The sequence below is a fragment of the Aotus nancymaae genome, unplaced genomic scaffold (assembly GCF_030222135.1).
Source record: "Aotus nancymaae isolate 86718 unplaced genomic scaffold, 86718_ANA_hifiasm-v0.15.2.pri h1tg000040l, whole genome shotgun sequence".
Taxonomy (NCBI): Eukaryota; Metazoa; Chordata; class Mammalia; order Primates; family Aotidae; genus Aotus; species Aotus nancymaae.
Genome location: NW_026988454.1, coordinates 31,240,683 through 31,262,591, shown reverse-complemented (window position 1 = coordinate 31,262,591; position 21,909 = coordinate 31,240,683). Strand labels below are relative to the sequence as shown.

The following is a 21,909-nucleotide window of genomic DNA, read 5'->3' as shown; positions in this document are numbered from 1 at the left end:
ACAAAGCACGTTCTGACCATGTGTGATGTTGGGCAGTGGGTGCTGCTCTGTGCAGGGAGGCTGATGGACAGCCAGTGGGTGCTGCGGTGCTGCTCTGTGCAGGGAGGCTGACAGACACCCAGTGGGTGCTGCCAATTGGATTTCTGCAGTGACTGAGAAAATAGGAGAGGCCTTAGAAGTTCTCCAATCCAACTCAAAATTCAATCTCTATGAGCCAGGCACAATCTTTTCCATTGTGTCTTACTTGGTCCTTTGAAGAACAAAGTGTTACCACAATCACACTGTAGAAGGCAGCAGCTCGTGTCCTCCTGGTGTCAGGTATTTCTGATGACTACAGAAGGGAGTTGGAGGCAAGCTTACCTGCAGTCTGTTGTGTTTGGACACCATCTACCTGAGGCAGGGGCCCAAGTGTCCCTTCATCATCAAAGGCCAAAATTGGATTCAAAGGAATTTCTGGGCTCTCGCTATTGGTGACATCTAATCTGGATGGTTTAGATCCAATGGGTAAGTTTATAATTTCTTCAAAATTTTCATTCTGAACAGATACTCCATTTTCATTTGGTTGTTTTTCCAAGTCGGGAGTGCTAAGCAATTTGAAAAATAAAAATAGAAATAAATTAGTCTTAGTACTGGAAAACACATTATTAGGAAAACCAAAGTGTTTTATAATGAATAATTTTATAAATCTACAATTAAAAAAATCAGACTGATGAGTCACATCATTACTAATAAATGTAATAAATTGTAGTGTATTTTAAATTCTTACTTTAAAAAATCTAGGTCAGGCACAGTGGCTCATGCCTGTAATCCTAGAGCTTTGGGAGGCTGAGACGGGAGGACTGCTCAAGGCCAGGAGTTCAAGATCAGTCTGGGAAACATAGCAAGACCCCATCTCTACAAAAGATAAAAAAATTAGCTGTGTGTGGTTGCACACACCAGTAGTCTCAGCTACTCTGATGGCTGAGGTGGAAGGATCACTTGAGCTTAAAAGTTTGAGGTGTCATGGAGCCATGATGACGCCATGGCATTAGAGCCTGGGCTATGGAGTAAGATTCTGTCTCTAAACAACCACAGAAAAAATTTAAATCTGTTCTTTTGTTACAAAAGTTATCAAATAAAACAATTTACCAATTACAACGGATCATCAATAGAAACAAAGCAGCAGCAGCAGCAGTTCTACACATTTAACGATTTCTGCTGCAGGCATTTTTACATATGTCTGATAAAGATGAAGAGATTATAATTTGGAGGAAGAAGTAAATGATTTGCACAAAGTCACACAACTACTGAGAGACAGTTGAGGCTAAATGCATGATCTCTTAAACTCTGGTCTTGCGTTTTTCTCATTAAGCCATTTTGCACACGTCCTAGATATCTCCAGCCTCCAAAAGCACTTGCATCATTTCATACATTTTTGAAGATCAATGTTCTTATCTTTGCCCCTTAAATCTCTGACCTCATCTTGATCCTTATGAATTCATGCTTTATATCTTGGATTTATTTTTGAGATATACTTACTTGGCCCCAAATACTTAATCTTCTACAGTCTGTCTTAGATTGTCAATCTCTCCAACCAGACTGGCAGCCTCTTATGTTATATGCTTATTATTATGCTTTACAATGTAGCCAAATAATGCCTATGTGTCAAATGAGTGCTAAATTAATTCTACCATTTTATTTGATTGCAGCAGTACACATATATGTGCAAGCTTCATAACTTGTTCAATGCTCAACAAATTACCTGTAGTCTTAGTAATGCCAACTGCTTGGACATTATTAGCAGGTCAGTTTATCTTCTCAAATTGTAAAACAAAGCTAACAACCTTTCCATTGCTTTTTTAAAAATACTGTGCTTTTTTCACCCTATTGAAGAAATCGTTCGCTTTCTTTTTTCTTTTTTGAGAGAGGGTCTCACTCTGTTGCCCAGGCTGGAGTGCAGTGATGTAATCTCAGCTCACTGCAACCTCCGCCTCCTGGGTTAAAGTGGTTCTTGGGCCTCAGCCTCCCGAATAGCTGGGACTACAAGTGCACACCACCATGCCTGGCTCATTTTTGTAATTTTAGCAAAGACAGGGTTTCTTCGTGTTGGCCAGGATGGTCTCAAACTCCTGGCCTCTGTGATCTGCCCACCTCGGCCTCCCAAAGTGCTGGGATTACAGGCATGAGCCACCACATTCGGCCAAAACAGTTTACTTCCTCTACTGAGTGAGAAGTATTCATTTTGTTGAACACATTTTAAAGCATTTCTGATTTGAATATTTATATATTTTTAAAATTATTAAACCTTCTTTTTTATGGAAAAAATAAAGATGCCTGTCCTAAGTGTCTCACAAGGCACTGCAGAATACACTGAAAATATTATTTGTAAAATAACCTAAAATTTTATAGAGAAAGATTATACAGTATGATGATGCTTTTCTGCTATTTTACCAAGAAGGGAAGGTGAGGCCACTAGGCATAAGTCTGCATAAGAGTAGAGTTAGACACATGTGCACATGCATACCACCCCTCCCAGTCCCATGAGCACACGCACGCCTAACACCTGCTGTTCTAAGTGTCTGGGCTGCCACACCCCTCTTCCTGTTCTTGCCTAACACCAATAACCTTTCTGTAACCAGGGAAACCATTTTGGTTCTTAATCCAGAGAGAATTTACATAGAAGTTCTGGCAAAGGATAAAGAACAGGAGCGTATCTCCAAAGCCCCCTTTCCTTGGCAACCTTAACCTGTCACCTTCCAGGCCTGCGTGTGCTAATAAGTCATAATTGCAATGGCTAACCTCGGGCCTGAGCCACAATCAGATTTCATTTTCCCCTCCCACCACCGCCCATTCTAATGGTTGGCAATTAGACGAATAATTGTGCCATATGCACTGGAAGACAAATCATGAAATGTTCAGGAGACATGGGGACTGGTAGACACTATAAAACTGAAACTGAAATACTGGGGTTAGGGATTATGGATCTGTGGATCCACATGTCCTCTCAGGAAAAGAGCACCAGCTTTTGAATTCCCCGTCTTCAGCTACCTTCTGAAAGTTGAAGGCTGATGTAAGACTTTTGAAGACTGCACACTTTGCTCCAGTCCAAAATGTGTACAGGGAGAAGCTGGGACCTTGGCAGGAATCTGTAGTCCACACAGCTTATAAAAGCCAGAACCTTATTTTTTCTTGATATTTATTAATTATCTTAAGCAACTTTTAAATTAAAAGGGATACATCTGGGGCTTGGGAATGTTACTTTTCCTTTAGGCCAAACTAAGAGCAATGACGAACTCAAGATTTGGAGGAAAAAGACTGGGTCAGACACCAAAATTACCAAAAACTCCTTATTTTAAAAAAAGGGGAACAACCTACAAAGAGACAGCTCCCCTAGGGCTATGAACAAACACAAAACGTCTTCTGGAGTATTAGGAGAGTGAGGCAGTAGCTGTATAGGCAGCAGAGCTTCTTAGCCTCTGGACTAGAGATTCTCAGCTGGGGGTGGAAGAACATCTCAGAATGACCTGAGAAACTGCAGATAACTTCCTCTGTTCCCATTCCGATATTCATCCCGTCCTCTCCTGACTTGTACTCACATGGATCTGTATCCTTTCTTTCCTGTTCCAAAGCAAGTTTCCTAATCATGAACAAATACTTTGCTCAATTCTGTGGGAGCGTCCCTCCACAAGTACTCTCTCAAGAAACAAACATGGCTTTTGAGCAAGAATGATCCGCTCAAGGGCATATATAATACTCACATATTTCATAAAGATACATTTTATAAACTTCGTATATCTTATATAGGAAAATGTATATATTCATTTATAAAATTTTATAAAATACATATCTGTTATGAATATATATTCATATATTTCTTTGTTAGTTTGAGACACGGTCTTACTCTGTTGCCCAAGCTGGAGAGCAGTGGTGCGATCATGGCGTACTGCAGCTTCAATTCCCTAGGCTCAGGCAATCCTTCCGAGTATCTAGGACTACAGATGCATGCCACTGCCCTCGGCTAATATTTGTATTTTTTGTGGAGACGGGATCTCGCCATGTTGTCAGCTGGTTTTGAACTCCTGGGCTCAAGCCATCTGCTTGCCTAGATCTGCTCAAGTGCTGGGATTACAGGCAGGAGCCACCACACTTGGCATTTTCACATATCTCTTTACACCTTTAAATGCTGGCCAGAATTGTGATAACTCAAACTCTTTTCCATTCTAACTAACCTCAGTGGGGAAGCTGTTAGGAGGAAAGGAGATGGGCAGCAAAGGAGCCAGGCATCTCGCTCAGGAGTAAGGCGAGGAGTAGGGTTCAGGATGCTTCTGGTACAGAGCTGTTCTATAACGAAGGGTCTCAGTCCTAGCTGCTAGGAAAAGTAACGTTAGGGAGTCGCCATCCTCCTGGGGTGCTGCTAGACAGTTTGCTGATGTATATCAAGGTGGAGAGGGGAAAATGTAATTTAGTTCACAGCATTCATTTACTTACCAATGCATTAGGTACTAAACACATTAGGAGAAGTGATACTTCTCTCTCAATCTCAACTAAAAGATAGTCATTCTGAGCAGCGGAGTTTTCTAGTAAAAACAAATTCTACCACTATACTTGCATGATCTGTCATGATGGATTTTCACAGAGTTTCACCCACAGCATCTTCTTTGAGAGGGTCTCTGAGCATTTCCATTGATCAGTGCTTTAATTCACAGTGGGCAAGCTGGAGGGATCTATAACTCTACTTGAGGTGCAGAGTAGGGTATTTAATAAAGATGCTGACCTATCACAAGGATCAGGAAATGCTTCATTAAAAATAATGCACTGAGATGAAAACCAAAGATTTTATAAGCATTTTAAGGTTGATTTGAAACTAGGAGTGAAAGGAAATATTCATGGATGTGATTTGTCATTTAAAGTTTTTAACAGGATTCAGATGTAAAACTGTTTAAAAACTTGAGTTTCCATTGCATCAAAGGGAATGTTTATTCATGAATGGGAAGCTTTGGGGATGGATATTAAAGATAAGAATAGGCTGGGTGTGGTGGCTCACACCTGTAATCCAAACACTTCAGGAGGCCAAGATGGGAGGACTGCTTGAGGCCAGAAGCCAAGAGTTTGAGGCTAGCCTGGGCAACATAGGGAGGAGACCTCATCTCTATAAAAATATATATTTTTTAAATTAGCTGGGTGTGGTGGCTTGCCTTGTAGTTCAGCTACTCAGGAGACTGGGGTAGGAGGATCACTTGAGCCGGGAGGCAGAGGCTGCAGTGAGCCATGCTCTCACCACTGCACTCCAGGCTTGGTGACAGAGCAAGACCCTGTCTTATAAAATAAAATAAAAATAAAATAAAGTTAGGAATAAGCAAGCCCTTCTCTAAATGGAAGAGTGTAAGTGGCAGAGAGCCTGAGGGATCAGTGCTAGGATTAGTTTTATAATAATCAGAAGACAAGCAGGATAAAATTTAAGTATGCAGATAATGTTTATTCTTAGAAATGCAAGCCATAAAAATTGTCCCTCAAGGACAAAGGAAAAATCATTAAATGAGTGACAAGGTAGGCAGTCTGTAAAAGAAGTGGGTTTAGAAAACTGTCAGCTGAGCGATCCTTAAAAGATGGAGAACGATCAGTCACAATGGAGGTTAAGACATTTTGGAATCACTGCAAACTGTTCCTTGGTGATACTGACTCCTTGTGTTTTGATGGTTGAAAAAAAGCCAATAAAATGCTAGGCAGGAGAAGATGGGATAACAGGAACAAACCAAAAGCATTATGCCACATTCACACTGCAGCTAAACCTAGCGCACTGTGTGTTTTCTGGACACTGCATTCATTTTAGGAGGATAATGATGTGCAACATTTGTATAGTACAACACAGTTTTCAGAACTCCTTCACAGACACCATTTCACTGAACCTCCCAATACTTTGTGTGGAAAATATCTCCATGTCCAGATGAGAAAACTAAGACTTAATTAAGTAGGTTAATCCCAGAGTTTCTGAACTTCTCAAAGGTAAAACTAGGGATCCAGCCTGGAACTTTTGGCTCTGAAGCTCTTTTTCCTCAACCCCATGTTCATGCTGAAGAATCTCTAAAGAAATATGAATGAAATAATCACACAGCGGAAGAAGGAGTCTTTAGAGATAAGGTAAATGAGTTAGTTATTGATTTATTGCCTCTTAGCTCCAAATTTACGCATCATTCCTGTTCTGTGAAACTGGATCTGGGCCCATTAAATGATTATCCTTTGCCACTGCTGAAATAACACTGCAGAAGAGTTTTGCTTCCTGGTTGGCGTCTGCTTGCTCAGCAGGCTTCTTTAGCATACACCTGCCTTTCCCAGTGTCTGGCTCCTGCAGTGCACAGTGACCAGCAGCCTCCCCCGAGCACTCCACTGGGGCAGATTCATGGTAGAGTGCTTCTGGGGAGACACTTCCCAGTGAACAGCACTCTAGAGGGTGGATCTCTGGCAAGCTCTGCTGGCAAGAAACCATAGCAACTTCTCTGGCGTCCAGTGAGTAACAGTTATATCCTCTTTAACAAGGTCTGGATTACAGCCCTGGGGCTCTTTCTTGGGTGGAACACTAGGGGATATGACTACTTCTTGTATCTGCTATTCATATATATATATGAATGTATATTTGAATATATTTTCAAAATATATATTTGCAAAATATATTTTGAGACAGGGTCCCACTCTGTCGCCCAGGCTGGAGGGTAGTGGCATAATCACGCCTCACTGCAGCCTCGACCCCCCGGGCTCAAGCAATCCTTCCACCTCAGCCTCCTGAGTAGCTGGGTCTCTAGGTGCATGCCACTGCACCTCACTAACTTTTTGTATTTTTAGTAGAGATGGGATTTTGCAGTATTGCTCAGGCTGGTCTCCAACTGGATTCAAATGATCCACCTGCTTCGGCCTCTCAAAGGGCTGGGATTACAGGTGTGAGCCATCACACCTGGCCCTTATATTCTTCAGAATTCTCTTTCTTTTTTTCCTTTTTTCCCTATTATTCCCATGAGCTCTCTTTATTCCTTATAAGCCAAACCAAAAATCATAGTTACTCCATCCTACTTACTCCAATCCTAATCATAGTTATTCTTCAAACTTTCCCTGGTTTAAATCTATGCTTTTTCTCCTTCTGATTAAACCCTACTGATACGGTAAACCTAATAGGAGTATTCAGCTTATAAGATAAGAGTAGATAGGGAATAGAAATAAAACCCATAAAACTATAAAGAGTACGGAAACTATGAACAATGACATTCTCTAAAACCTAGTTTATAATTATGGGTCCTAACTTTGAAATCGCGAAGAGTAGCTAGCTATAAGAGAAATAAAAGTACTTCTTTATGCCCTTCTTTTCTTGTACTTGTTGCTATAAGAGGTAATACAAGGCAAAAATACAGATTGTTTCAAGATCGATCTGGATAAATTCAAGGATGACAAATCTAAAAATAAGGGAAGCAGAATTTCATAGGCTACATATCACAAACTGTGTCATATAATGGGGACCAAACTTAACATCACATTAAACACTTCCTACAGGTCAGTGTCATTCAGAAATGCACTGTTTCTCAAACTGGGGTCCTGTTCTTTACATGATTTTTAAAAATTTATGCTTTTACTCAGGTAACTTAAAAAAATATACACAGTCTGAATCTGTCCAACTGATTATCACAAAGCTGGGTTTTACTACATAATTTCAGTGCTCCATTTTACAGGTGTATTTCAGAGCACGCTGATATCAGGTAGCACCAGCTTATTTGATAAGGGCTAATTACATGAACCAGTTGAACTGCTAAATAAATATGCTAGTGCCATGTAAAAGCCAAGTGTCATCATGGCACACTGAAGAAGGAGTGAGTGAAGTGAATCATGGTTATCCCTAATGCAAAAGGGATCAATCAGTACCATATGTATATTGCCCACTTAATTTCAGAAAAACATCATTCTTCACAATAATTTCAGTGTTCTTGATTTTAAAGCTTTATTTATTTATTTATTTTGAGACAGGATTTTGCTCTGTCACTCAGGTTGGAGTGGTGTTGTGATCCAGGCTCACTGCAGCTTTGACCTCTCGGGCTCTAGCAATCTTCCCACCTCAGCCCCCCAAGTAGCTGGGGCTATAGTGCCACCATGCCTGGCTAATGTTTGTATTTTTGTAGAGAAGGGGTTTCACCATGTTCCCCAGGCTAGTCTTAAACTCCTGGACTCAAGCGATCTGCCCACCTTGGCCTCCCAGAGTGCTGGGATTACAGGCATGAGCCACCTTGCCAGGCTAGTATTTAGTATTTGAGGAGCAAAAGCATTTAGGTGGCTACTGCAAAAGTCCAGGGACATCATAATAAGGGCTTAGTCAATGGAGATGCCCTAGAAATGTAAATTAAGGGATAGAAGGGTAACATTGTGGGGGAAGGTTGAAAGTGGCTTTATTATTTACGTAAATTTGTCACTTGTTGTTTTGCCTTTATAAATGAACAAGGGCTAAAGAATGTTTAAACCTATTTTTCTGTAATATTTGTAAAAATAATACAAGTAACTCAGAATCTACTCTACATATATAGATATATTTCATTTAAAGGAGAGACCCTCTGGAGTAGATGGCCAATGGATTTCATGTTAGGCTTATTCTTATATTCTGATGTTTATGTCTAATGCTCATCTGGACCTGCCTATATTGTCAGGTGAAAGTAGACAAAGGCTCTGCTTATGTTTCTCCTAATGGTTTGACAGGGATCATCTTATATATATGACAAAGGACAATCTATTTGTTGGGCAAAGATGTATGACACCAGTAAGTTCATTTTGATTTCATTACAAACTCTTGCTTTTCTGTGTGTGGAAAAGGCTAAAATATAATAAAATTTTATTATCTCTATCAAATATAGTAAAATTATTTTTCAGGTTCTTATGTAATGATTAATTGCTTGGTGATATTACTTTTGAAGAGAGTCAAATTATGCATAAACTAACTTTATAGATCAGATAAAATAATCAGTGGCTTAAGAAGCTATGGTAGGCCAGGTGTAGTGGCTTATGCCTGTAATCCCAGCACTTTGGAAGGCCAAGGCAGGTGGATCACTTGAGGTCAGGAGGTCAAGACCAGCCTGGCCAACATGATAAAACCCCTGTCTCTACTAAAATTACAAAAATTAGCTGGATGTGTCTCCTTGAACCCAGGAGGTGGAGGTTGCAGTGAGCAGAGATAACAGCACTGCATTCAGCCTGGGCAACAGAGTGAGACTCCATCTCAAAAAAATAAATAAATAAATAAAAGAAGCTATGGTAGGCATTGTCTGTTCCCTATAATAATGGGATTCTCTCTGTAGTATCTTTTACTCTTTAAAAAAAAAAGTCTCTGAAGTCAATGAATTGAACATAATTAAGTTATAGGGAATGAATTTTAAAAATTTAATTAAAACTAAGAAAAAATGCCATTTAATATAGATCTTAGGTAAATATGACAATAAAGTTATTAGCATAATTGGAAATGAATTATTAAGATCTCTCAGGATATTCTTTTTGGTATTAGAGTATGCAAAAGTTAAATAAATAAAAATTATCTTTGGTATTATATTCGGCAAAAAAATATTCTCTTTGGTATTATAGTAGGCAAAAAATAAATAAAAGTTCCACTGTCCCAGAAGATAGCAACACAATAGTAGCATGACTTACCTTTTGAAGGCTGCCAATTGCATTACAAAATGTTATGCAGTATCTGTGTTATTGTACTTATTTTAGCCAAAAGGCCAAGAAACAATTATGTGTTCTCAGATTAAGAAAATAATTTGAGGACCTGCAGTTGTCTCTTGGCAGCAGAGAATGGCGTTAAAGACAGAACGACTCAGACATTAAGTAGATTCTCCAGATTTAAAAAGTGATAGCTAAATTTTTTGAACATTAAAAAATATTTCTGCAAGTTCTCTATGATTGGATTTTTAGGTAGAGGCTATGATTACCTTTATTTTTCATTTCTGAAAATGTTTACATGATGCTGTTGATATAATCCCAAGGGAAGGGAAAGGCAATCTTTCTTAAATAGAGACATTCTTTTCTAGGCTGTTCTTAGCAACTGTTTAGTTCTTCAATAAGAAGCTCTGCTATTAATAATATAAGAAATACTGACATCTACATGACTTTTATATGGAACAAACATGTGACTCACCATAATATTATGTATGGCTAAAATGCAATTGTTATATATCATTAAACAATGTGGATATGGTCCAGATCAGGCTAAATATATACAAAGAAAACTAACAGATTATTACTTGCAATTTTTTTTGCATTGTTTTTTTTGAGACCCACTCTGTTACCCAGGCTGGAGTGCAGTGGCATGAGTTTGGCTCACTGTATCCTTGACCTGCTGGGCTCATGCAATCTTCCTACCTCAGCCTCCCAAGGTGGGACTATAAGCACACACTAACACGTCTGGCTAGTTTTTCTATTTTTTCTATTTTTTTTTGTAGAGATGTTGTTTTGCTATGTTGCCCAGGCTGCTCTAGAACTCTTAGCCTTAAGTAAACCTCCCTCCTCAGCCTCCCAAAGTATTGGGATTACAGGAATGAGTCCTGCACATGGCCACTTGTAGTAATATTCTTGGAACAGCCACCATCATCATCACATTTAAAGACTCAAAAACAAGATATTTCCACTTTCTTGGAGTACAGAATTACTAGCTTAACCAAAAATCAATGCAGCGCCCCCAGAATAATAAGTCTTAGTTAAGCCTTTGAAATTCTGGTGGAGCTGGTAGGTAAAAACAGTAATGCTTTACTTCAATGGATGTCAGTGAAAACTCACCTCTCCACTGTCACTTTTGACTGGTGTGAGGTAACCATATGTGGGCTGGCAACTGGCTCTCCATTTCCCGGAGCATTTGTTGTACATGGAAGTGCAGATACCTCTGGGCATAGCAAAGGAGACAGAACGAAGGGTTACTAACATTCTTTTATCAGACCTAAACTCCAAGAGCCAGAATGTCTTGATTTATGTCTTGGCTCTGCTACTTACCCATTGTGAGACCTTGGGCACATCACTTAAACTCTCTGTGCCTTAGTTTCCTCATTAGTAACAGTACCTATTTCATAGGCTGTTAGAATTAAATGTATTAACATTAACACAAGTAAAGGACTTAGAACTGTGCCTGGCATGTTGTAAGCGCTAAAATAAGTATTATTAGCTTTTCTTGCACTAAAGTTACAGTAAGTATATAATATTGAAACCAAAGCCACTGATAAAGATAGCAGTATGTTGACTTGATCAAGCTGACACTAAATATCTTTACGAAGGATTCAGAGAAAATCACCATGGAACACCATAAGTATTAAAAATATTTTTGAAAACTCAGTTTAGTCCTATGCACACTTAGAGTGATGAGGATTTCACAAATGGAAAGGCAGGGTACTGTACCTAAACATTCCACCTCATTATCAAAGCTCAATGTTGCAGCCTACTTTAAGCTAACAATATTGATGACTGCCTCTAAAATACAGGACAGGGTTACTTGTAAACTTTCATACAGGCTGGAGTTTCAGATAATCTATGGTAGTTTATGGTTTCAGCTTGATGTGAAAGAATAACTGAAATAATTCCTACCCCTCACCCCTTGCCCCCTGCGTTTTTTGAGACAGGGTCTCATTTTGTCACTGAGGCTGCTGTGTAATGGCGTGATCATGGCTCACTATAGCCTCTACCTCCTGGGCTTAGGCAATCCTCCTGCTTCAGCCTCCCAAGTAGCTGGGACCACAGGTGCATGCCACTATGCCCAGCTAATTAAAAAACAAAATTATTTGTAGAGACAGGATCTTGCCCAGTCTTGAACTCCTGGGTTCAAGTGATCCTCCTGCCTCAGCCCCCCAAAGTGTTGGGATTATAGGTGTGAGCCACCACACCTGGCCTGAAATAATTCCAAGACAGTGTTATTTTACAACCTGGCACAAATTCAATAAAGCTGCCAGAGGTACAAGAGATCGAATAACTAAGGCAAAAAGTAAGGGATAATTTCAAATCTGCCCAAATTTGCAAAGCTGGTAACAGGCAGCTCCTGAGAAAACATCTGATAGGTCTGTAAACTTGCCTGCCTGCTTACCTGCCTTAGAATTCTCTTTGGAGCACTGGTGACACCAGTCAGTCCTCAATCAGATGTGTGACTGGGAGAAGGGGAATATTTGTTAGGCACAGCTAATCCTCAAGCCTCTTTTTAGCAGTTTTAACTCAAATCAAATTTATATGAGTGTTGACGAACACAGCTATGCCAATCAGCAAGTTTCACCTTCCCTCTTGCCTTTCTTCATTCTTGGATTGAATTATAAAGAATATTGAAAGAACAGGTAAAGGAATAGCAGGAAGAGGGAAAATGAAGACAGACAAACAGCATTAGCCCCTCAAATAATCCTGAGCTGGTGCAAGTTACAGCCTAACTTGATCACTCATGACAACTACTGGGTACTATGCCTGCTTACAGCTTATGTCTGTTATAATATTCTTGAAGACAGCATGCTAAAAATGCAACAGGGTTATCCATTAGGACTATTCTCCAAACATACACATACATACATTAGGGCATCTTTAAAAGAGCATGAAAACCCTACTATAAAGGAATTATGACATACAGAAACCAAAATAGCTTCTATTGAAATAAAACTAAGTCCCAAAATACCAATAATACTTTACATTTGAAAATCCTTAATGTTTACAGGCAATGTTCTGTCTTTGATCTTTGATCCAAAGGTATTCCAGCCTTTGCTTTCGTTTGTAAATAGAAACTGCAGTACCTGTGGTATTTTCTTTTCATTTTGGTATCACACATGAGGAAAGAGGAAGACAAGGATGAGCTATCTCCTAACCACCTGCATGCACCATCATGAAGACCATGTGCGATCACTCAAAGCGTAGAATCAGGAGCTGGGGAACCTGGGCCCCAGCTGCGTGAGCCTGGCCTGTCACTGGATCTGAGAGCCCCTGTGGGTAGGGACCTTGCCTATTTGTCCACACTGAACCCAGCCCTATAACACAGCCTTGTACATAGAAGAGCTTCAAAAATGCTTGTTGACTCCAAGACAAAGCAAAGTAACCACCTCACAAGGCGGCAGTAGAAATTATGTATGAAAGATGTACCTGATACAAAAAGGGCACTTAATCAATATTAATTTAATCTGAGTATTAAAGTTATTTTCACTTTTATTTAAAATACATTTGACTTATAATCACCTCATCAAAAAAAAAAAAAAAAAATCAGTAATCTCTTTCCAAAGCCTATGGCATATAAGTAACTCTCTAATGCAATTTCAAGATCACTGTACATTATATGTATGGTATCACTATGGAGCCCAAGAACATGCCCAATTATTTGTTAATTAAAAAACAAGAATTTCAACAAAATTTTAACTTTATTTTGAAGTCAGATCTAAGAGAAATAACATTTAAATCATGTTTCTGAGAACTGCCTATAATACATGTTGTCAAATGTATAAATTTAAAGTCCTTCCTTAAGAGGAAATATAAATATATACTACTTTGGCAGACAGTATGTGACAAATGAAATTTAGTTTTATAAACTCAAAGGAAATTCTTCTAAAGGTATGTGTATACACATATGCATAAGTATGTACACATATATGCATAAATATGTATTACATAAGGTGATTTAAAATATCAAGCAACCCATTAGAGTATAAACAAATGTGAAAAGTATCTGGCAGAAACACCAGACAGAGTTTTACATAAGAGGAAGGAGTAGATGACAGAGCCCTAAGCTTCCATGAGTCTGTGAGTACTGGACCTTTTTTCTCTCCATCAACTCCTGAGTATCTTCACCCCTGGAGAGTCAATTCAGACATTTTATATACGAATTGGTTTGAGTTCATTGATAGAAATACCTGTTCCTCCAGCAAGAGCTCCCTTGGCTATATCGCCATTTCTCTGATCAATGGTTTTCTACCAAGAAGAAAAGAAGACGACTTTAAAAAATTAGAGTTACAAGTGAAAATGAAAAAGATAAAAGCAGACAAGAAGAGTTAGAAAACGGCCATGTCGGATACCTTATCTGTAGCTTCTGTTCTCCTGGTTCTTTTCATAATCTCCTCAAGCCGCTATAAGAAAGGAAGAATTGAGCAAGAAGATCAGACACAGAAAAAAAGCCAGCCTGGCACATTTAACTGACGAAATAGATTATTAAAAATGGTCTGCTATTTTGGAAAAATAAAATGCGCATTTTTTTTTTTTGAGACAGAGTCTTGCCCTGTCGCCCAGGCTGGAGTGCAGTGGTAAGCTCTCAGGTCACTGCAGCCTCTGTCTCCTGAGCGCGAGCGATTCCCCTGCCTCAGCCTCCCGAGTGGCTGGGATTACAGGCGCCGGCCACCACGCCCAGATAATTTTTGTATTTTTAGTAGAGACGGGGTTTCGCCATGTTGGTCAAGCTGGTCTTGAACTCCTGACCTCAGGTGATCCGCCTGCCTTGACCTCCCAAAGTGCTGGGATTACAGGCATGAGCCACCGCATCTGGCCTTGCTACTGTGTCTTAATTGGAGTTATCCAAGAAAGTTGGAAGTGCCTTAAGCTAAGTGAAGTGGAGGTAACTGTTTTTTGGTGAGGGCTAAAACACTGAGAGGGATTTCTTTGCAGGAGATTGTCATCACTGAGGGGGCTACTAGTTTATGTGGAGAGGGAAGAACACGCGTTTTCCGATGGCAAGGGCTAGTGTCTGGGTCTTTTGAGGGTTGTAAGTTTGCGTCCCGGGCCTCTGTGCTGAGACGCAGCTACCTTCTTTCTCTCCAGGCGCTCCTGCTCCTCTCTCTGGAAATGCTTCTCTCGTTCCTGCCGGACCCTCTCTGCTTCTTCACGAACACGAGCTTCTTCTTCTTTCTGAAAACAGAAAGTCAGCGTCTGCCTCTGACAAACAGGCGGCCTGCCCGGGTCTCCCAGGGGGCTCCTGGAGGTGGGGGTGAGGTGGCGGATGGAGGAGGTGTGGACAGCGGGAGCACCGCCACACTCCTCTGCTGGGCTGGGCACCTCCCTGAGGGGCCGGGCCGGACCGCGCCGCACCTGCCTCTGGGCGCGCTCCGCCTCCTCCCGCTCCGCCTCCTCCCGCTCGCGCTGCGCCCGCTCCTCCGCCTGCCGCCGCAGCTGCTCCTCCTTCTCCCGGGCCTGCTCTGCCTCCAGCCTGCGGGATTCCTCACGGCGAGTCCGCTCTTCAGCCACCCGTTGAGCCAATTCCTCTCTCTTTTGTCTGGAAAAAGACAAAAACAAGCAATGAGGAAAGGATTCCCTGTTTAATAAATGGTGGTGGGAAAACTGGCTAGCCACATACAGGGAGCTGAAACTGGACCCCTTCCTTACACTTATGCAAAAATTAACTCTAGATGGATTAAAGACTTAAACATAAGAATTAACACCATAAAAACCGTAGAAGAAAACCTAGGCAACACCATTCAGGACATAGGAACAGGCTAGGGCTTCATGACTAAAACACCAACAGCAACAGCATCAAAAGCCAAAATAGACAAATGGGATCTAATTAAAACTTAAGCGCTTCTGCACAGCAAAAGAAACAATCACTAGAGTGAACCGGCAACCAACAGAACGGGAAAACATTTTTGCAATCTACCCATCTGGCAAAGGGCTAATATCCAGAATCTACAAAGAACTAAAGCAGATTTACAAGAAAAAAACAAACAAACCCATTCAAAAGTAGGCGAAGGATATGAACAGACACTTTACAAAAGAAGACATATATGAGGCCAACAAACATATGAAAAAATGCTCATCATCACTGGTCATTAGAGAAATGCAAATCAAAACCACATTGCAATACCATCTCATGCCAGTTAGAATGGCGATCGTTAAAAAATCTGGAGACAACATGCTGGAGAGGATGTGGAGAAAAAGGAACACTTTTACACTGTTGGTGGGAGTGTAAATTAGTTCAACCATTATGGAAGACAGTGCGGCGATTCCTCAAGGATCTAGAAATAGAAATTCCATTTGACCCAGCAATCCCATTACTGGGTATACACCCAAAGGATTGTAAATCGTTCTATTATAAAGACACATGCACACGTATGCTTGTTGTGGCACTATTTACATTAGCAAAGACCTGGAATGAACCCAAATGTCCATCAATGATAGACTGGACAAAGATAAGGTGACACATATACATCATGGAATGCTATGCAGCCATAAAAAATGACAAGTTCCTGTCCTGTGTAGAGACATGGATGAATCTAGAAACCACCATTCTCAGCAAACTGACACAAGAACAGAAAACCAAACACTGCATGTTCTCACTCATAGACGGGTGATGAACAATGAAAACACTTGAGCACAGGGAAGGGAACAACACTCACTGGGCTAGGTGAGGAGATGGAGGGGAGAGGAGGGGAGGGACAGTGGGTCGTGGGGTGGATGGGGAGGGATAACACTGGGAGAAAAGCCTGATGTAGCCAACGGGGCGGCGGGGGGAAGATGTGGCATGTATGTACCTACGCAACAATCCTGCAGGATGTGCACATGTACCCCAGAGCCCAAAGTACAATTAAAAAAAAAAAAAAAGACAAAACCCAAACCAAAGACACCTGAGGGGAAACCCTTGGAGAGGGGCCTGCCTTGGTGGTTGTGTAGGGGCAGTTCCTTCAGGCGTCCAGCAGAAAAATCTCCACCGGATGCATTCAGCACTGCTAAGGGACAATACGCAAGGCCACCCTTAGTCTTCCCCCCAACTTGCCAGCTGCATTGCCATCCATGGTAAGCAGAAGGAACATGTAACCACCAATATCTTGGGGAGAGCTGGCTTTTTGCAAGGAATTTAACTATTTTTAGAGGCTCAGACTTGTTTAATTCAAATAATGTGACTTCTTAGTAATGAATTTGAAGCACCCCCACCAAAGGAAATCTTTGTAAATAAATAAGGGTCATAGTGTTCTGTCACAGGACATGTGGGATGGTCATGTTGCCCTGTAACCTTGCAGCTGGTCTGCAAGGATGAAAGCTTCCTTATTAGAGCCAAGGGCAGGGCATGCCCAAGATGGCGGCCCAGTGCGGGGCATGAGATCCTTCCCCAGGGTACAGTTGTGTTTGTCTGAAGAACAATTATATTGACATTAGTCTTATTGGCCCCAGAAGGTGACCAATTAAGCAAACTGTCTCTGGCATACCGCCAGGCAGGTAATCATGGGGTGTGTCAAGATCCCACCTGGCTACCCTCTGAGAGGAGTTTTATCTGGAAAGGAGAAAACATGAACCCGTATTATGCAGCCTTAATGTGATAATTACAAAGATAAAGAGGAAACCTGGAGATTGGAGATGTGTTAAGTAAAAAAGCAGACTGTACAATTGTACCTCTGCTGTGGTTATAATTATGTAAATGTGTATGTATGTATCTGTACACACACACTCCCATACTGTTGAAAGACTAGAAAGGACCACCCAAATGTACACAATTACTGAAAAGTGATATGATTATGGATTTTTTTTCTTTAAACTTTTCTCCATCAATGTTGTTGTACTATAATTAAAATAAGAAAACGTGGCTGGTCATGGTAGCTCATGCCTGTAATCCCAACACGTTGGGGGGTTTGGGTGTGAGGATCCCTTGAGCCCAAGAGTTTGAGACTAGCCTGGGCAATATAGTGAGACCCCATTTCTATTAAAAAAAAAAGAAGAAAACATGATTTAAAAAGCAAATTGCTTGGTAGTCAAAGGAAATAATCCTGAAAGAACTAATCCATTCACCTTCATCAGTATAATCACCTCCTCCTTCTCGGAGGGGAGATGAGTTAATCCAAGGTATCATTGACATCACTGACACCATGGTGCTGAGCAATGTCTCCCCTTTACCTTTCGAGCTCTTCCTGCTCCCTCCTCTCCCTTTCTTCCTTTTCTCTCTGCTCTCGGGCCAGCCGCCTCTTCTCAGCTAGCAGCCTTGTGGCCTCTTCTGGGTCGGTGGTTCCTGCAGAAGGCTTAGGAGAAGCACTGACAGTCACAGTGGATGACGGTGGCGGGACCATGGCTGGGATGGGGACTGAGGCTGGAGCTGGGGCCGAGGCTGGAGCTGGCGCCGTGGCTGGAGCAGCTGCACAAATAGATACAAGGAGAAAAGCAATTGGAAACAAAATCCAAAGAACAAAACCAAAACTGGCACTCCCCACATCCCAGGCCTAGAATTCACTCTTATAAAAGAAAAGGGAATGTTTATTACTGTGTGTTCTCACGGTTTCACTGTGTTCTATCTGTAACCAAGCAACAGATAAAAAAAATCAGTATGTGTAAGTGAGACATCCAAAAAGATGACACTCTGTCACCAATTCTTATTTTTATACCAGTGAAATCAGTTAACAACATACATTGAATGTGTATAGAGCTTCATGTTAGAGTCTGTAGGAAGTTATACACTGAGCAAAAAGAAGATGAGATCATCCATTTGTCTTTCATTGCATTTGAAAATTCCTACTCTTTGGTAACCATTCATTACTAGAGCAGCATGCTCAGCATCCATGCCACGAGTCCAGATTCAGACTGGGAAGATGACACCCTATGAAGGGGACTCTTTTGTTTCCCCAGAGCTGCCTCTAGGTCTGAGATGAGAGGAGCTTAGGCCTCTTTGGGAGCTGGTGCTCATTCCGCTTATTCATCCCAGGCTGCCAAGATGCAAGATGGGAGCAGAAGTGCTCTGGCCTTACTTGGACTTAGGAAGATGACCTATAGTGCTGGTGTAGCAGAAGCCCCACACAGACACTCCCAATTCTGCACCACAACGAGTGCCAGTTCTGGCACCTGGCTGCTCCAGCCCCTCCTTTTGAAGGTCACATTTCTACTTCTGCTCCCACAGATTTTTCTTGGCCATCCTGATGCTCCATAGCCCTTAGTTCCCTTTTCCATGGAGGGAAACACTGGACTCCTCCTTTCTCTAACATTTTCACCTGTTTCAAATCTTCTCTTCCTTTTTTGCCCCCACCTTCTGTCTCCAAATTAAGTCTTAAGTAGAAAACTTTTGAATAAAGACAATTCTCAACTAGAAATATTGAATTCCCAGATCTAGGTGGTTTTAAATTTCTAAAAGTATTGAGTTAGCCTGAGAGAGGTGAGAACCAGTGGGTCTTCCGGAAAAAAAATTTGACTTCTATCAAGCACACAGGCTATGCCAGGGGTCCTTAAACTGCAATATGCTATGCACAGGAATAGCGTTGCCAGATTTAACTGGCCACCCTGTGTTCTATCTGGCAACCATGTTTAGGCATCTACTGACAAGCTTAGTATCTTTCAGAGTCCTCACATCCACCACTACATATTCTGACTCAGTAAGTCTGAGGTAAAGCCAAGGGTCTGTATTTCAAAACATTATGGATGTGGTGGTTTAAACATATTTCCAGTTTTCCTCAGCTGCTGACAAGGTGCCCTCAGTCCCTCTGAGGAATCTAGGGCCACGCTGGAGTGGGACCCTCACTTCATCGGGCAACTAGCACCTTGTCTGGCAGTTCCAGCCAGCCCCACACTTGCTCACACCACAGCCTCTGTTTCTGAGCTCACTTGCATTCTGCATGAGGCTCAGCCCTCATTCTGCATGAGGGTCAGGTGACTGTCAAGGAGGATAAGATCAATGCCTTCATTAAAGTAGCTGGTGAATGTGGATAAAAATAAATAAATAAATAAAGGTAGCTGGTGTAACTGTTGAACCTTTTTGGACTGGCTTGTTGGCAAAGGCGGCCAATGATGACATGCGGAGCCTCATCTGCAACGTAGGAGTTTGTGGAGCTGTACCAGCAGGAGGTCCTGCCTCCTCTACCAGTGCTGTTCCAGCTGAGGGGAAGAAATAGAAGCAAAGTAAGGAGAGTCTGAGGAGTCCCAGGAGGATATGGGCTTTGGTCTTTTTCACTAAACCTCTTTTGTAACAAGTTCAATACAGAGCTGAACTCTTAAAATGCATTCTTTGAAAACTCCCCCTTCAAAAGGTAGAGACTATGTCTTCTGGAGTGTGAGTTCCACCTAGTGACTTTTCTACTTAACAGAATGTGACAGAAACATTGGTGTGTGACTTCTGAGACTGGGTCATAAAAGACACTGTAGATTCCTCCTCATTCTTTCTTCTAGGTCAGTCACTCTGGCGGAAGCCAGCAGAGCAAGCAGACAGATGAGGACATTCAGCAATATATGGAGTGGTCCATGTGTAGAGAAACTGAGGCCACCCGCCTCCCGCCTTGTGTGTAAGCCACTGTGCAGCTCTGGGTGAGTCGTGAGATGACTGCAGCTCTAGCGGACAGCTTGACTGCAATCTCATGAGCTTGACTGCAATCTCCCAGCTGAGCTGCTCCCAAGTTCCTGACCCAAATATCCGTGTGATATGATAAATGTTTGTTGTTGTTTTAAGCTGCGAATTCATTGTGCAGCAATAGATAACAAATACAACAGGTGATTTTGATGCGGGTGCTCTGAACACATTTTGTGAAACACTGGACTTAGCCAATAAAAGTACTGAGAAGCTACACCTGAATTCATGTGTTTGTGGCTCTAACAATAGGCTTTTGGAGGTATGATTCGAGATTTACATTTCTATTTCTGCTTCCACAGATTTTTTTTTCATGGCTATCATGATGCACTATGGCCCTCCTTTCCTTTCTTTCCTTTTCCATGGAAGCAAACACTGGGCTCCTCCTTTCTCTAACATTTCACCTGTCTTGAATATCTCTTCTTTCTTGCCCCGCCCTCTATCTTCAAATTAAGTCTTAAGTAGAAAACTTCTGAATGAAGACAGTTTTCAACTAGAAATATTGAATTTCTAGCTCCAGGTGATTTTATATTTCTAAGTAGCATCTGGTTAGCCTGGCAGAAGTGAAAACCAGTAGGTCCTTCTGGAAAAAATTCTGACCTCTATCAACCTCACGGGCTAAGCCAGGGGGTCCTTAAACTCCAGTATGCATAGGAATAGCATTGCCATGTAATTATTTTACTTAATTTTTTACTAAGTAAAAAACTATTTTTAAGCAACCCTAAGTTAAAAAAGTATATTTAAGGAAAGGTGTTAAACTTAACCTTAGAGTAATATTTCCAAGTTTCCAATAAGAGAAGAAAAGGAAAACAAAAAAAGGTTAATCAAAGCAGTGCGGGAGAAAAAGAGAGAGCACCCGAACCACAGGTGAGTTCGCTCTTACCAGGGCCAGCTTCTGGTTTGGCAGGTGTCCCCTCTTCAACTGTGGTGGCTTCCACCATCACTAAAGGTGCTCTGCCCTTTAGTGAGGGCTCATTGGCAACTTTCTGAGGTTCCTTCTCAGGGTCCTTTTTCTCAGGGTCTTTTTTCTCAGGCTCCACTCTGCCTTCCCTCTTGACAGGGCGGATGTTGCCCGGGGATGGGGGCCGGACCTGAGCAGGAGCAGCTTTGACTGTGCCGGGTGGCAATGAGGATGTCGGTCTGGGTGTCCCAGGCAAGTGAGGAAGAGACTTGGACGGAAGCCTGGGTCACAAACCAACAAGGCAGACAGAAGGGGACACATGAGAACAGGTTTGCCAGAACTTAGAACATGACTCGAAGGAAAAGAATGCAGATATTGGCCAGGCGTGGTGGCTCATGCCTGTAATCCCAGAACTTTGGGAGGCTGAGGCGGATGGATCAAGAGGTCAAGAGATTGAGACCATCCTGGACAACATGGTGAAACCCCATCTCTACTAAAAATACAAAAAAATTAGCTGGGCATGGTGGCGCATGCCTGTAGCTCCAGCTACTTGGGAGGCTGAGGCCAGATTGTGTCACTGCATTCCAGCCTGGTCAACAGAGCGAGACTCTGTCTCAAAAAAAAAAAAAAAAAAAAAAAAAAAAGAATGCAGATATTTAGCTATGTTTTTTATGTGGTAGATGCCATTCCAATTTCTCTTTTTTCTTTCCTTTCAGGAAGAATGTTATTCCCAAAGTCAAAGCCAAACAGCATGAGGACAACGGTTCACTTTCAGAGG

The 21,909-nt window shown here is 41.6% G+C and overlaps 1 protein-coding gene across 11 annotated transcripts in view; it reads right to left on the bottom strand.

Annotated features, from left to right (window-relative positions):
- MAP7 (microtubule associated protein 7) overlaps positions 1-21,909 on the bottom strand; it is a 198,332-nt gene that overhangs the window by 2,814 nt on the left and 173,609 nt on the right. For all 11 annotated transcript variants that reach the window (XM_012474404.2, XM_012474410.2, XM_012474405.3 and 8 more), the window contains 8 exons: positions 21,114-21,412; positions 17,806-18,040; positions 15,016-15,199; positions 14,734-14,835; positions 14,013-14,063; positions 13,851-13,908; positions 10,774-10,876; positions 361-584 (listed from right to left, as the gene is read on the bottom strand). In XM_012474404.2, the coding sequence (XP_012329827.2) occupies positions 361-584; positions 10,774-10,876; positions 13,851-13,908; positions 14,013-14,063; positions 14,734-14,835; positions 15,016-15,199; positions 17,806-18,040; positions 21,114-21,412 (1,256 nt within the window). The remainder of the gene's footprint in view (positions 1-360; positions 585-10,773; positions 10,877-13,850; positions 13,909-14,012; positions 14,064-14,733; positions 14,836-15,015; positions 15,200-17,805; positions 18,041-21,113; positions 21,413-21,909) is intronic.